The sequence below is a fragment of the Archocentrus centrarchus genome, chromosome 7 (genome assembly GCF_007364275.1).
Source record: "Archocentrus centrarchus isolate MPI-CPG fArcCen1 chromosome 7, fArcCen1, whole genome shotgun sequence".
Classification (NCBI taxonomy): Eukaryota; Metazoa; Chordata; class Actinopteri; order Cichliformes; family Cichlidae; genus Archocentrus; species Archocentrus centrarchus.
The window spans coordinates 12,194,764-12,210,507 of NC_044352.1; the positions used below are offsets into that span (position 1 = coordinate 12,194,764).

Sequence of the window (15,744 nt, forward strand, 5' to 3'; positions counted from 1 at the left end):
CCAAAAAGGTTTTTAGATTTCTGAGTAGACAAAAATCTCCTGGTCTGACCTGAAAATCTGTGGACTAAAAGGGGCATGCGTGCGGCGCAGCTACAGAGGAACTCTTTATGAACGCGCTGAAGTGCCAAGAAGGATTTCCTCTTCCCTTCAAGCTCCTGGTTTCTTCCCGCTGTCGTGCAGGAGGGATGCGTGCTTCACTGGACTTATAGTCACCCAACGAATTCCCAGGATGATGAAACACTTTGTCAACCCTTATATTTTTCTTTGCTTTTCTGTAGCTCAGTGAGAAACCTGCAAAACATCACTGTAGCGCAGCGGTGATGGACATTCGCTTTGGCGTCTCGGTTATGCACGCATTGAGTCATTGTGCTTTTTTCAAAGGCGCTACTACTGCACACATCTCTCGCTCGCCTGACTTTCATTAAAGCTTAAAATGTTTTGTCAGTCTACATGAGTGATGGCGACCAAACGGCACCAGGTGACAAAGAGGTTATCTGCACGCTTCTACCTGTTTGCGTGGATAATGACAATTTGTGCCACAGGTGAATGAATATTTTCTGTTTTCAAGCGCGTTTTCTGACTCTGGCATTCAGCTCGAGAGGGCTGCACAGTGAACGATGGATCTCAAAGTGGAAACCGAAGAAATTGACTCAAATCAACCTCCACCCTTAGAAGTTTTTGCGCACAGCTCGACCCTGCACGGAATCTCTCACATCTTCACGTACGAGCGGTTCTGCGTCAAACGCTGCCTGTGGCTCCTGTTTTTCTTGGGCTCTCTGACCTTCTTGCTGTATGCGTGCGTGGATCGGATCCACTTCTACCTTGAGTACCCGCACGTCACCAAACTAGATGAGGTCACGACCCCCATCATGACGTTCCCCGCCGTCACTTTTTGCAACCTGAACGCTTTCCGCTTCAGCCGGATGACAAGCAACGACTTGTTTCACGTAGGGGAGCTGCTGGCCCTTCTCAACCAGAGGTAACTGTCGAAGAAAAGTTATTAGAAAGTGCTCAGAATTTAATGTCCAACTCTGTAATAATGGGTATTTATTATTATTGCATTGAAGTGTTTTCCTTTCAGCATTACATTTTTACATAACCCGCTTTATGTTTTTTTTTTTTTTTAACTGTAAGTAGGCCTAAAAGTACAAAATTAATTTTTTTATGGTACTATCAATAACCTGCATTTAGCGCTTCTGAACACAGTGGTGCAGTGGTTAGCACTGTTTCCTTACAGCAGGGGTGACCAAACTTGCGGCCCGCGGGCCGGATTGGATGTCAAAAATAACATACCATTTGGCCCTTTAAGTTAATTTTTTGACATTTGCTTAACCCTCTTAATTGGAGGGTAAGGAGAAATGTCAAAAAAGTAACTTAACCCTCTTAATTAGAGGGTAAGGAGAAATGTCAAAAAAGTAACTTAAAGGGCCAAATTGTATGTTATTTTTGACATCCATTCGCGGGCCGGAAGTTTGGACGCCCCTTCCTTACAGCAAGAAAACACCTGGGTTCGAATCCACCGTCTGACCTTCTGAGTTTGCATGTTCTCCCTGTGCGTGGGTTCTTGCTCGGTTCTCTGGCTTCTTCCTGTACAAATGTGTATAGACATGCATGTTAGGTTATAATTGGCTGTAGGTGTGAATGCTTGTTAGCCCTGTGATAGAATGGTGACCTGTCACAGGGAAGAAGGTGGGGTACATCCTAGCACCAACCTCTTCCTCCCCCACACAACCCTGTATTGGATAAGCCAAAGAAAATGAATGGATGGTTTCTTCAGACGGTGACACACTGACAGCTGCCTCTTTCCCTGTGATAGATGAGAACCACCAAAGAACTGTTATAACCCTGAATTGGATTAGCGGTCAAGTGAATGGATGTATGGATGGGGTTACTTCACATTTTAAGATTTTAAATATACCATCTAATGTTCTCATTTAAAAAAAAGTTATCCCAGACTAAACAGGCCTTTTCATGATTATACTGTGACTGTCAAAGTGGCTAATATTCTGCATTTTGACCATTCAGATATATTTTTATAATAATGCATGCATACTTTCAGGCGATAGTTTCAGTGCAGGAATGGAGTGGTTTTACATTAAGATTAAGATTAAGATTAAGATAATGTTTATTTGTCACATGCACAGTTATACACAGTACAATGCACAGTGAAATGTATTTTGTACCTGCAACCATATATACACACACATATAAATAAGAAGAATAAAAATTTAAAAAAAAAGTAATTCACACTATACACTATACTCTATATACTATACACTATACACACTTTTATAAATTATAATATTTACATTGTGCAATAATGGTCCAGTTAGGGCTCAGAGTTGAGCAGACGGATGGCTTGTGGGTAAAAACTCTTCTTCAACCTTTCAGTCTTAGCCCTCAGGCAGCGGTAACGCCGGCCTGATGGGAGCAGGGAGAAGAGAGAGTGTCCGGGGTGGCTGGGCTGTTTTAGGATCTTCATGGCCCTCAGCATGCACTGCTTGGTGTAAATGTCCTGCAGGTTGGGGAGGGTGGTTCTGATGGTCCGTTCAGCTGAGCGAACCACCCTTTTTAGGGCCATGAAGTCCTGCTTGGTGCAGTTTCCCATCCAGGTGGTGATGCTCCCACGCATGATGCTCTCGATGGTGCAGGTGTAAAAGTTCCTGAGCACCTTGAGTGGGAGCTTGAAGTCTCTCAGCCGCCTGAGGAGGTAGAGATGCTGTCTGGCCTTCTTCACAGTGATGTTTATGTGATGAGTCCAGGACAGGTCCTGTGAGATGGTCACTCCCAAGTATTTGAAAGTGTCCACTCTTTCCACCTCAGCACCACTGATGACAAGTGGATGGTAGTCCCTCTGCTGCTTCGCCAAAACTCCACTGCTGCATATTAAGTCCACATTGCAGCACTGTTACTTAAAGCTGGCAGAAATCTATGAAAAAAGGAATCAAAACTTTCCCTCTAAACCCCTCCCACCTGATGAACATGGCATAAGCACTAAAAATAAGTTTACTCTTTCTATGAGCTCTGTGGCCAAATTTGTGCATTACAGGCTAGAAGAGGTGCAGTAGTCTAGTCCCTTCTTAGATCACTTAATTTGCAATGTACCGAAAGGTTAATCTGGATTTCTTAATGTCCAGTGGGCCCCGCCTTCAAAGCCTACCCCAGCTTTAAGCAGAGGCTTGAATTCTTCATCCCCCACTGCCAATTTGACCTTCTTTATCCAACAAGCTCTAATAGCTCATACCTTGTTGAGTGATTCAGTGCTTTGAGAGAGCTCGCTTGGCAGGCTTGAATTAACTGAGGCGTACTAATCAGAAAACTCCAGCCGTCTTGTTGGTGCAGCTGAAGGCTCTGGGTAATGGAGCTGGAAGCAGCGTTGTACTGTACAGTATGCACAGGGGGGAAAGATGTGGAGAGTCTGCTTCCTTTGATTACAAGTGAAATGGCAGATGCTGTGGATATTTTGTCGTTCATACATTTAAATCCTTCATGTTAGTGAAACTTTGCCAAAACTCCACTGCTGCATATTAAGTCCACTCAGAAGATTTGATTTTATGGTAGGTGGGATACTATAGAGGTGTTCAGAATGAATACTGATTATGATCATGTGCAGGGCTGATGAAGAGGCAGGGGAGAATAAGAGGCTGTGCTCATCCTTGCTTAAGAAGCTGTTTGATTGCTTTCCCTGTTGTGTTATAATCCCCCCCCCCAAATGTCAGCAGAGGCAGCAATAATGAAACAATTAGCAAGATGGTGACATTCACTACAATCAGGGCTTGAGAGCATTTCAGGAGAGTGTTGACCGTTGTTTCATCTGCATGATCAAAAACACGAAAGAGTACTCGTTAGATTATGTGAGTCTTGAACATGCTGTCTGTTAGAGATCAAGTAGAAGACTCAACATCTGGTGGATTTACTTTAACTTGGGGATACAGACAACTTCTTTTCTAAATCTTTAACAAAAATCCCAGATTGAAGACTAAAATTAGCATTGTTTTCCTGTGAGGCTGGTGTGGCTGATAATCAACACTTGCCATCTGGATTTTTCTCCATGAATACATCTCCTAATCTCACGTTTCAAGGCAGCAGTTCACAAAGAAGATTTTTCAAAGTTAAACACCAAAGCAGAAGGAGGTTGAATTTCCTTCTAAGTTTCTTTTTACATGTACTTATCTCAACTCTTACACTCTGAAGTAGGTTTAGTGCTCATTATCCTGCCTCCCTTGGCAAGGTAGAGAGGCGATGCAACAGCACACTTAGCTGTTATACCCCGGCCAGAAATGAAAGTGCTTGTGGCATGAAATCCATTTAAGACTGTTCGCCGCCTACTTCCCATGTTTGGAGTCACTGGTCTGGGAAATGTCTTGTGGCATGATATTTAAGCTGTGCACATACTGAAGTGTCAGTCTTTGCTGATCCCGTCAGCTTGTACTTATGGGATTTTATCTCATAAGTGCCTTCTTGGCAGGTCTGTCCACAATACAAACAGCAGAGAGTCAATGCCTCTCCTCAATTAAGTTCACTTTCAATCAAACAAAAATGCTCCCTACCCCATCTTAATAATAAAATCTATGAACTAATTTTAAAACCAGAATGAGGCTAGTTGTTATTGATCTGTTGTTTTGATGATTTCACTTTGTTAGATGCCCTTTTGCCCTCCACAAAATGAAAAAGAAAAGCATTGCTGCATCTAGGTTTTATAAGAAATTTAATAGCTCAATGTAATTGCACATTACTGGCTCTGTTTTAAAGTAAGAAGCTACCAGATCTCATTCTTATTCATGTAGCACATAAAACACTTGGTGTGTATTATTAGTATTTGCCACAAAAGTTCAATAAAAGACCATATTCACAGTACATTCATATGAGAAATATCTAAAAGTCCTTTCATTTGAGGCAGTGTTTGCTGGGGGGTGGGGGTGGGGGGGCTAGAATAGTCTGCTTTTTGGTGAGTCCATTAAAATGGTGACATTTTTAATAATAGCACAGTGGGAGATCACAGCGAGGCTGGAGAGCGGGTGCATTTACAGCTATTCTGCTCACTTTTAATACAAGGCAGCATGGTCAGATTTTTGTGAGCTCCATTAAATGAAAGTAAATTTCCCAGTGCTACCAATAATGCTGCATATGATGTGGGTTGTCTGGCTACCCACTACGTTACTCACAGGGCTTTAGATTTAAGAGTCTGTCGGGAGAAGCAGACGAAACCAACAAAAATGTAACTGAATGCCAGGCTATTGATGAGGCAGAGGTATGTGCTAAGATATTTCAGCTGCAAAATTCTCATTAGTATGGCCATTAAATGCTAAAACAGAGAAATATTTTCTGTTTTGAGTTTTCTTTTAATGTTCTATCTTGTGTTTTTAATGTTGCTATCCTCCCAGTATCCCTATTGACGGAAGACAGTGTTCCTGTCTTCTGTCTTTGCCTCTGTTTGTCCTGTCTATGTGTTAGTACCTTGTTTTCATGGTTTTTAAATCCTGTAATTACACTTCCTTGCCTGAACCATTACTTCCTGTCTTTGTCTTCCCACTGATTCCCTGATTGTTTCAACCTGTGTCTTGTTTTCTTCTACTTGATTTCCTTCCCTTGTGACTGTCTGCACCACCTCAGATGTTTCTACATGTGCCCAGTCTAGTTGGTTAAGCTGCCTCCTGTGCATATATGGTCCTATTTTCACCTTTGTTCACTGTCAGACTCTGTTTACTCCTGTTGTTTTCTCAGGCTTCCTGAACCTGTTTTTTGTGGAGTTTGTATTTCTTCTGGACTTTTGCAAAGGCCTCAAAAAGTTAGCTTTTTATTATTTACTGTACTTTCCCTCAGCATCCTGTGAAGGTGTCCACCATTAGCAACTTTTCAAATATCAGTTATAGCTGCTTTGGGGCCAAAGAGTGAATGCTACTTACCTACTTACTTACTTTATTAATAGTCCAAGATGCTCACAATGACTATGCTAGGTTTGCTAGCTAGCTGACTGTTGCTAACTGGCCTAAAGTGGCTAAAACTGATATGTGAATGAAGCACAAGGACACAGATTCTGAAGGTAAAAAGGCAATCTGACAAAAGGACAAGACTATACACTCAATTAGGTACTCCTATTCAATGTGAATACTTGGCAGTAATTCAATGCATCTAGGCATGCAGGGATGGTCACGATGACTTGCTAAAGTTCAAACTGAGCATCCGAATGGGGAAGAAAGGTGATTTAAGTGACTTTGAATGTGGCAATGTTGTTGGTGCCAGACGAGCTGCTCTGAGTTTTTGAGAAACTGCTGATCTACTGAGATTTTCTCATACAACCATCTTTACAAGGTTTACAGAGAATGACCCAAATATAATATCCAGTAAATGGCAGTTCTCTGGGAGAACGTGCCTTGCTGATAGCAGAAGTGAAAGCAGAATGGCCAGACTGCTTTGAGCTGATAGGAAGGCAACAATAACTCAAATAACCACTCGTTACAACAAAACTATGCAGAAGAGCATCTCTGAGTGCACAACAGATCGAACCTTGAAGCAGATGAGCTATAGCACCAGAAGACCACTGCTGTCAGATAAGAACAGGAAACTGAAGCTACCATTCACATGGGCTCACCAAAATTGGATAAAAGAAGACCTTAAAAATTGGTCTGAGTCTCAAGTTCTGCTGCAACATTTGAATGGTAGGGTCAGAATTTGACATAAACAGCATGAAAACATGGATCCATCCTACCTTGTACCAGTGGTTCAGGTTGGTGGTGGGCAGCCTACCTGAGTATTGCTGCTGACCATGTCTGTCCCTTTATGACCACAGTGTTCCTATCTTCTGATGTCTGCTTCCAGCAGGATAAAGCACCATGCCACAAAGCTCAGATCATCTCAAACTGGTTTCTTGATGATGGCAGTGAGATCACTGTACTCAAATGACCTCCACAGCCACCTTTTTCTCAGTCCAATTGAGCCTCTTTGGGATGTGGTGGAACAGGAGATTGGATGTGCAGCCAGCAAATCTGAGGCAACTGTGTGATGCTGTCATGTCAATATGGAACAAAATCTCTAAGGAATGTTTCCAGCACCTTGTTGAATCGTACATGCCACAAAGAATTCAGTCAGTTCTGAAAGCAAAAGAGGGTCCAGTCTGGTACCAGCAAAGTATAACTAATGAATTGGCTGGTGAGTGTATCCACAAACACAGAGGGCTGATTTGTATAATGAGACACAGGTGGGGCAGAGAGGACAGGAACAAAAACAGAAAGTTTTTGTGTATCTTGTTTGATTTTTCCTAATGCTCTAAAGCAGTGGTCCCCAACCTTTTTTGAGCCGCGGACCGGTTTAGTGTTAGAAAATATTTCCACGGACCGGCTTTTAAGGTGTGGCGAATAAATACGTCAAAATAAATGATACGACCATAACCAAGTGTGATATTTTCTACGTATAATAATAAAAAACGGGAATCCACTTTGTATTCGTATGCAACTCTATCAGCAGCGTTCTCGTAACATCCCGCCTCAACATGAATAACAGGCTCTCTGCCCACAGCGCTCCCTGGTCAGCTGTTAGAGCCATGGTAAAACATGCCTTCAAAATAAGATACACCGCAAAAACAAATACAGTAGAAATCACCTCAGTCGGATTCAAATGGCCCAGTTTGGGGTCTATTATCGAATTTCGCTGCAATGGCTTCTGCTTCATCTATGAATTTGCTTCTGCAAATTTTATAATCTGAAATTTTACTCGTAAGTGCACGTTTGTAGCTTACACTTGCCACGATTGTCCCCGGTGAAATGAACTGATATAAACACTAAAACAATTTCCAGGCGTTGTTAGTGTGTGTGTAGTTGTGCACGAACGAGCCGATGCATGGAAGTGGGCGGACAGGAGCTGAGGAGGGTTTTAGCGCTAAACTCATCCAGTTTATGCGATCACATTTAACTGGAAATTTATTACAATGGGACCAGATTTTTCATCCGAGGTAGGTGAATATCCGACGGATTTATGTGATGATTTTATTGGAATTAATGTTAGGAAAAATCAGGACCTGCAGATGCCATCCAACTAGAGCGAAAACCCGATTTGTGCGACTTCGACTTAGGTGATTTTTACTGTATAAAGCGCATGAAAAATACAACTCACCATAACACTGAATCAGTGTAAGCCCCCTGAGCTTGTTTCTCTGATACTCATTTTTGCTGGCTTCTGGTTTGACTGGGTTCGGCCGATTTCACATGGAGCGTGGCTGCAGAGCCGCGGTGTCAAGCGCTGGAGAGTCAGTTTGATGGCTGGGTCTACCTCACTGCTATCCCCGGTGTTGATAAATAAAAATGGTAAATGGACTAGTTCTTACATAGCGCTTTTCTACTCTTGTTGAGCACTCAAAAATTTAAAGAAGCGTTATGTAGGTCAACCAACCGATTTCGTTAGACAGGCCTGAAGCTTCTGGGTTTAATTTTAGCGGTGACGTATCATGTGAGCAGAAACGTCTTGACACGTCAAGAGGAAGTCATGGAGGGAAGTAACGGAGCGAATCCGCCCATTTTTCAAAATAAAATATAGTTTAGGCGCAGATAATAAGTAAAACGGAAATAATTTAAGTTATTTATTCTTTATATGCGGCCCGGTACCAAATGTCCCACGGCCCGGTACCGGTCCACGGCCCGGGGGTTGGGGACCTCTGCTCTAAAGCATGAAGACAGAGACGGGGAAATACAGGAGGCAGGAGCAAATTGAGAAACTTAAAGAAGCACAACAAACCAGCACATATAAAAGGGACCATGACGATATTTATTAGTTCATGAACTGCTCGCTGGCAATTTCTTCCAAGATGGGTGCACGTTTCTTTGTTAGTGTCCACAATCTCAGTTATAGAACAAACTTTTGTGGAATGATAAAACAAAAATCAGCTTCTATCAAAATGATAGAGCAACATGTGGGGAAAAAAGGCCTCATGACCCCCACCATAACAGCTCATCTTTCAAACATGGTGGTAATTCTGTTATGGCTTGGTCTACCAGCTGAACTGTGACCCTGACGTTAACTTACAATTTCATTGTCCTGATAAATTTCTTTTTTTCTCTCCATACCTCTGCCACAGATTTAAAAAGTTTAGTTACACTTACTTTTGAAGGAGAAGATCAGCTTAAAAATTCACATGAAAGTTTAACCAAATGTTCTCACAGTCAAAACAATCCAGTTAACATAAAGCTGGCTCATATTTGAACCGAGGTAAGTGGGACTGGAGTTGAAATACTGTGCAGCCTGGAGCTGCTGGAGTGAATGGATGACCGGGTTTATGGACTTGTACAGCTCCTGTTTCAACTTTATTATGAACTGTAATATAAAATAAAACTTTACACTTTTTTTTGAAAGGTGGAAAATGTCACAGAAAACCCATCTTGTACATTTTTATTGTCTGTTTTCTGCCCCTTTTGATTCATTCTGCACTATTATTTTTAGCTCTGGTTCAGCAGCTTAAAAGTTCACTGATATAGAGACTCGTACATTTTCTTGAAGTGTGCAAAAAAAAAAAATATATAAGGCTGAAATTCACTTTTTATGAAGTCTATCATAAGGGAATGATTGTTCACTGCAGAGATGTGCTGCTCAAGCAAACTCTTCAGTCCATGCCAAACCATGGGACATGAAATTTGAAATGAACTTGCCGCCTCTATCTGTGTTTAAAGGTATGAAATCAGAGACACACACCTTGTGGAGGAGAGCGTTCTGGAGAGCCTCAAGGTCAAAGCTGATTTCCGCAACTTTAAGCCGAGACCCTTCAACATGCGGGAATTCTACGACCGCACTGGCCACGATATCAAAGACATGCTGCTCTCCTGCCACTTCCACGGCACCGAGTGCAGAGCAGAGGACTTCAAAGTGGTAAGTCATCTCTCAAGAAGATTTGCTCCAAAGATTATTAAAGGATTATGCTCAAGTCACATTGTTACTATAATTACTAGTTTGGAACAACCAAGCTATAATTATGGCTGGGAATTTTTCCCTAAACCTCTAATATATCCGACAGAATAGCTGTCTGAAAAGCCACAAATGTCTCATGTCATCCAAAGCTTATTCAAAGATGAAATTTAATTGATAGAGTGCTATATTAAACAGGAACAGACAAAAAAGAAAAAAAAATATCACTGTGTTAAATTTTGTTCTAATTACACTAGGCCTAGGGCTTATTTTATTTTATTTTATTTTTTTGGCAAAGCACTTTTTTTCTCCTTTTTCTTGAGTGCATGTGAATTTTTGATGCGCACGTCTGCTGACCGAGTCATTCCTATACTGAGTCATTGGCAGTCCTGCACATTCATCCATACATATTGCAGTATGCTTTGCACTCCACAGATTTCACAACTGGAACAAAAAAAGGATAGAGTCCAGAGTAGGGTTGTCACGATAACCCAGTATTGACAATCACTTCCAGTCATTGACTTTTGCACACTTATACACTAGGATGCAAAGGTCTTGAGCCACCTCTCATTTCTTTATATTTTTCTAGGAAAATGGGTGCAGCAATTTATTGAAACATGTAAAAACATACATGGAAATACAGTATATAAGGAAAAAAGAGAGTTTATAGAATTCTAACAAGCTTGAGAGTCAATATTTGGTATGACCACCTTTTATTCTTCAATACAGCCTGAACTCTCTTAGGCAAGCTTACTTGTAATTTCTTTAAGCAGTCGCCAGGAATAGTCCTCCAGGCTTCTTGAAGGACATTCAAAGCTCTTCTTTGGATGTTGGCTGCCTTTTGGTATGTTCTTTGTCAAGATGATCCCACACTGCTTCAATAATGCTGAGATCCAGGCTCTGGGGAGGCCAATCCATGACTGATAGTGTTCCATTGTGTGATTTTTTTTTCTTTCTATTCAGTTATGCTTTTACTGCACTGACAGTGTGTTTGGGATCATTGTCATGCTGAAGAATGAAGCCACTACCTGGGGCACTGGTATAGCTCACCAGGTTGAGTGGGTGACCCAGATGCTGAAAGGCTACTGCAGGGACCCAGGTTTAATTTCACACTGGGTTAGTTCCTGTATATCATTCCCCCTCTCTCTCCCTCCTTTCCTGTCTGCTCTACTGTCCTACCAAAAATTGATAAAGGCAAAAAAGAAATGAATTAAAAAATTCCAAACTGTCCTCAAAACTGTAAATAAATATGTAAATAAATAAATGAAGCCATTGCCAATCAAAATCTGATCTTTTTCTGCAAGATCACCACTGGCTGAAATGCAGTCCCTGTGGCTGCAGCGGCACGGCTGCCTCCCTAGCCTGGACCCTCAAGTGTTTCGTACTCAACACACACGCGTTAGTAAACAAAGGTCTTGAGTCCAAGAATCTTCTGGTGTATCTTTACTGAAGAAAGCAAAGTACAAACATAAAGGAAATCTTGACCTTTCTGATTTAACTTAGTTTACCGCATCGTACAGCGTAGTGTAGGTCGAAAAACTGTGTTGCTCTAGGGTCCAGTGACTTCCGGTGCCCTTTCCTCATTTCCTACCAGTATACAAACCTCAAACATCACAACCAATAAATTATTCTACAAATTAGTCATTGATTAACAATTCCATTACAAGCAGAATTACTTATAATTACCAAATTTGTGTTTCCAAATGCATACAACTATCTCACAAAAAAATGGCTACAACATATCCCGCCCCCTAATTGACTATGCCTCAGCATATCAATTACCAACTTAAACTTAAATTGGAGCCATTTACACTGATCAACTAATATTTCTTAACAGGTTTCATCCCTTTACGAATAACATTAGCAAAGAAATAACAGTCTTTCCTAACCAGTTCTAAACTAATCTGGTCTTCATTCTTCTCTCAAGCTTCAATCTTCTCCCTGCAAGAAGCAAAGTTTAGTTATGGGTCTTTGAATGATGCTTGTCTTCGTTTTGACCTCGGCACTTCGAACGACCCCTTCAGAATCTGGTACCACTCTGGTGATTCTTCCTAATGTCCAAGAGTTCCTTGGCAGGGTTGAGTCAATGACCAGGACGACATCTCCAACTGTGAAGCTCCTCTTCTGGATGTGCCACTTTTGCCGTTCTTGCAGCAGAGGGAGATATTCACGAGTCCACCTTTGCCAGAACAGATCAGCCAAGTATTGAATTTGTCTCCAACGACGGCGGACGTAGAGATCATTTTTATTGAATACACCGGGTGGAAAGTTAGGCTGTGCCTTCATTAGGAGGAGGTGGTTTGGCGTCAGTGGCTCTAGGTCATTTGGGTGGTCTGTGTTTGTAGTCAAGGGTCTTCCATTGATAATGCTCTCAACTTCGCACAGTAAAGTCTGTAGCCCTTCATCATCTAGCTGCTGTTGCCTCACGACGGAGCTCAACACTTTCCTCACTGTGCGGATTTGACGCTCCCAAATGCCGCCATGGTGGGAAGCAGCAGGTGGGTTGAAAATCCACTGCACGCCTTTTTTCACCATTGCTTCATTGATAAGAGACTGGTCCAGCTCTGCCAATGCCTCTCGTAGCTCTCGTTCAGCACCGACAAAGTTCGTGCCATTGTCGGAACGAATGATTGACACTTGCCCTCTTCTGGCTTGAAAACGCCGTAAAGCATTAATACACGAGCCTGTGTCAAGGGAATGGGCTATTTCAATATGCACTGCTCTTGTAGTTAAGCATGTAAAAAGCACTCCATAGCACTTGACTTTAACACGCCCTCTTTTGACCTCAAACGGGCCAAAATAATCTACACCAGTGTTAGTAAAGGGTGGCTTGTCTGGCAGTAGCCGATCCGGTGGCAAGTCTGCCATCTTCTGCTCTCCTGCCTTTGCATACAGTCTTCTACAGAGGTTACACTCTGAGATCACCCTTCTCACTGCTGCATTGGCCCTTGGTATCCAATAGCGTTGCCGTAATTTGGCCAAGACATGGTTTCTGCCTCCATGTCCAGCTTCTTGGTGGATGTGGTGGAGAATAAGGCGGGCTACTGCATGCTGTTTATGTAGAATAGCGGGATGCTTGGCCTCTTCGGGCATCGCTGATTTGCTCAGACGCCCTCCTACCCTCAGCACACCATTATCCAGGTATGGATCCAGTTTGAAGATTGAACTGTTTCTTTTCACTTGCATGTTTCCAAGCAGCAAAGCCTTTATCTCTTCTGCATAGGTCTGTTTCTGACTGTATTTAATCATTTCTGTTTCAGCTCTGGCTAGATCTTCAACCGTAAGAATTCCTTTAGCTAGGTTCTTCTTACATGTCACCATATGCTGTTCGATAATGTCTCTTTGCCTTTCCGGACCTTCTTTAGATTGTTGCATGGTTCGTTCCAGTTCTTTCCTTTTCTCACATAAATACCTCAATGACTCCTTTAGACGTAAAATCCAAGCAATGGCCTTTTTAAGCTTGTGCCAACTGGAATAATACTCCACGAGTTTGTTCAGTGGCTCTTTGCACTCCTCCTGAACTGAGCATGATACTGCAGCCGATGTCTTAATCTCAGCATCATCTTCCGTGAGGTAGGTTTGCTCAGGCTGGTCTGGCCACTCACCAGTCAGGAACTTGGGCCCATGAAACCAGCTCCCGTTTTTAATGAAACTCTCGAACTTCAAGCCCCTTGAAGCCTGATCTGCCGGATTTTGAGCCGTGTTGACATACTTCCACTGGGCTGGCGTTGTTGCTTCTCTTATGTACGAAACTCTGTTGGCTACAAACGTTTTGAAACGAAGTGTGTCATTTCGAATGTACTTTAGTACTGTCGTACTATCTGTCCAAAAGATCGATTCCATCAAGGGAGTTTCAAGTTCTCTTTTCAGCATACGATCTACCTTGACTGCCACCATCGCTGCCGTCAATTCCATTCTGGGAATCGTGATCTGTTTGAGTGGAGCGACTCTGGACTTTCCCATCAAGAATGATACATGCTTCTCACCTTGTCCATTTGTCAACAAAAGATATGACACAACGCCATAACCATCCTGACTGGCATCTGAGAAGTGGTGGATTTGAGCAGTCTTTGCTAGACCAAAGGTGGCAGGTTTAAAACATCTGCTAACCTTTAGATCTGAAAGCTTGTGGAGGTGTGCTAACCAATCCAGCCATGTCTTGCGTGGCCTTCCATGGATTTCTTCATCCCAATCTCTTTTCTCTTTACAGAGGTCTCTCAGAATACGCTTCACAGGTAGCAGGAGTGGTGCTAGGAAGCCCATGGGGTCGTACACTGTACTGACGAAGGCTAAGATGCCTCTTCTTGTACATGGCTTATCTGGCAGGTGTGTCTTGAATTTGAAGCTGTCTGTACTGGTGCACCACTGCATGCCCAGTGCCCGTTCTACTGGCAATTCGTCGTTCTCTAGGTCTAGATCTTTGACCTCAGCAGCTCGCTCATGTTCAGGTATTGAGCACAGTAGGGCCTTACTGTTGCTGATCCACTTGGTTAAGTGGAAACCACCGCCAGTGCATAACGTCATCAGTTCCTTGACAAGAGCAACTGCTTGGTCCTCTGTGGGAACAGACTTCAAGCAATCGTCGACATAGAAATTCTTGAGAATTGTCTGCACTGCTTCTGCTGAGGTCTGTGTTAATGCATTCTCTGCTGTTTTTCTTACTGCGTATGACGCACAGCTGGGAGACGATGTTGCGCCAAATAGATGCACACACATTCTGTACTCAGCTGGTTCCAAATTTGTATCACCATCCAGCCACCAGAGGAAGCGTAGCAGGTCCGCATCATTATCAGGTATCCGCACCTGGTAGAACATGGACTCTATGTCTGCCATCATGGCGACGGGCTCCTGCCTGAATCTTAGCAGTACGCCAATGAGTGTGTTTGTCAGGTTTGGTCCTTGCAACAATTGGTCATTCAGCGACACTCCTCGGTAAGTTGCGGCGCAGTCAAAAACTACTCGCAGCTTCTTCTTCCTCGGGTGGTACACGCCGTGGTGTGGGATAAACCACACCCTTCCATCACTGCGACTCAGCTGCTGTTCAGGAACTTGTGTTGCATAGCCCTTCTCAAGTATGTTGCTCATGAATGTTCTGTATTCTTGGGCAAAGTCTGTATTTCTGCTGAATTTCCTCTTTAGTGAGTTAAGTCGCTGTTCAGCAATACCACGGTTACATGGCATCTTCACTTTGTCATCCTTCAACGGCAGCTTAATGCAGAAATGGCCATCAATGAGTTGTGCTGATGTTGCCACTGTATGCATGAACTGCCTGTCCTGTTCAGAGTCTTCTCGCCGGTCGTCACACCGGTTTTCTGGGAAGTCAGCGTTATAGTGCTTCACCAGCATATCTTCAATGTTCATCACAGAGATACGATTGACAAGGAAACTTTGTTCTTTGTTGTCTTCAGCCTCTTTCTCTGTGCATCTACTAATTGGCCCATTGACAACCCACCCGAGCACCGTCTTTACAGCATACGGTCCATCATTCTGACTATTGATGATCTCCCATGGTTCCATGGCCTTGTAGACATTGGAACCGATGAGAAGACCAATTTCTGCTTCAAGGTTTGGGAGATGGACTCTGCTCAGGTAAGGCCACCTTGCCAAACCACTCTTCTGAGGTATATTGGCTTTCTTTGCAGGGATTTCTGGCTGAGTATACACGTTGGGCAACTGGATGAAGTCTTGCTTCCCTAAGCCACACACTTCTAGATCAGTAAGCACACAGCTACTTACTTTCTGTTCGGTTGCCATCGTGCGAAGGATGAACTCTGTCTTTCTGCCTCTGATGTTCAACTTGCTGGCTAGGTCTTCCGTACAGAAAGTTGCCGTGCTTCCTTGGTCTAGGAAGGCATA

The 15,744-nt window shown here is 42.9% G+C and overlaps 1 protein-coding gene across 1 annotated transcript in view; it reads left to right on the forward strand.

The window, feature by feature from the left end:
• The first annotated feature begins 617 nt into the window (after window positions 1–617).
• LOC115783580 (acid-sensing ion channel 1-like) overlaps window positions 618–15,744 on the forward strand; it is a 77,108-nt gene continuing 61,981 nt past the window's right edge. The window contains exons 1-2 of the mRNA XM_030734472.1: window positions 618–979; window positions 9,657–9,852. Of these exons, the coding sequence (XP_030590332.1) occupies window positions 618–979; window positions 9,657–9,852 (558 nt within the window). The remainder of the gene's footprint in view (window positions 980–9,656; window positions 9,853–15,744) is intronic.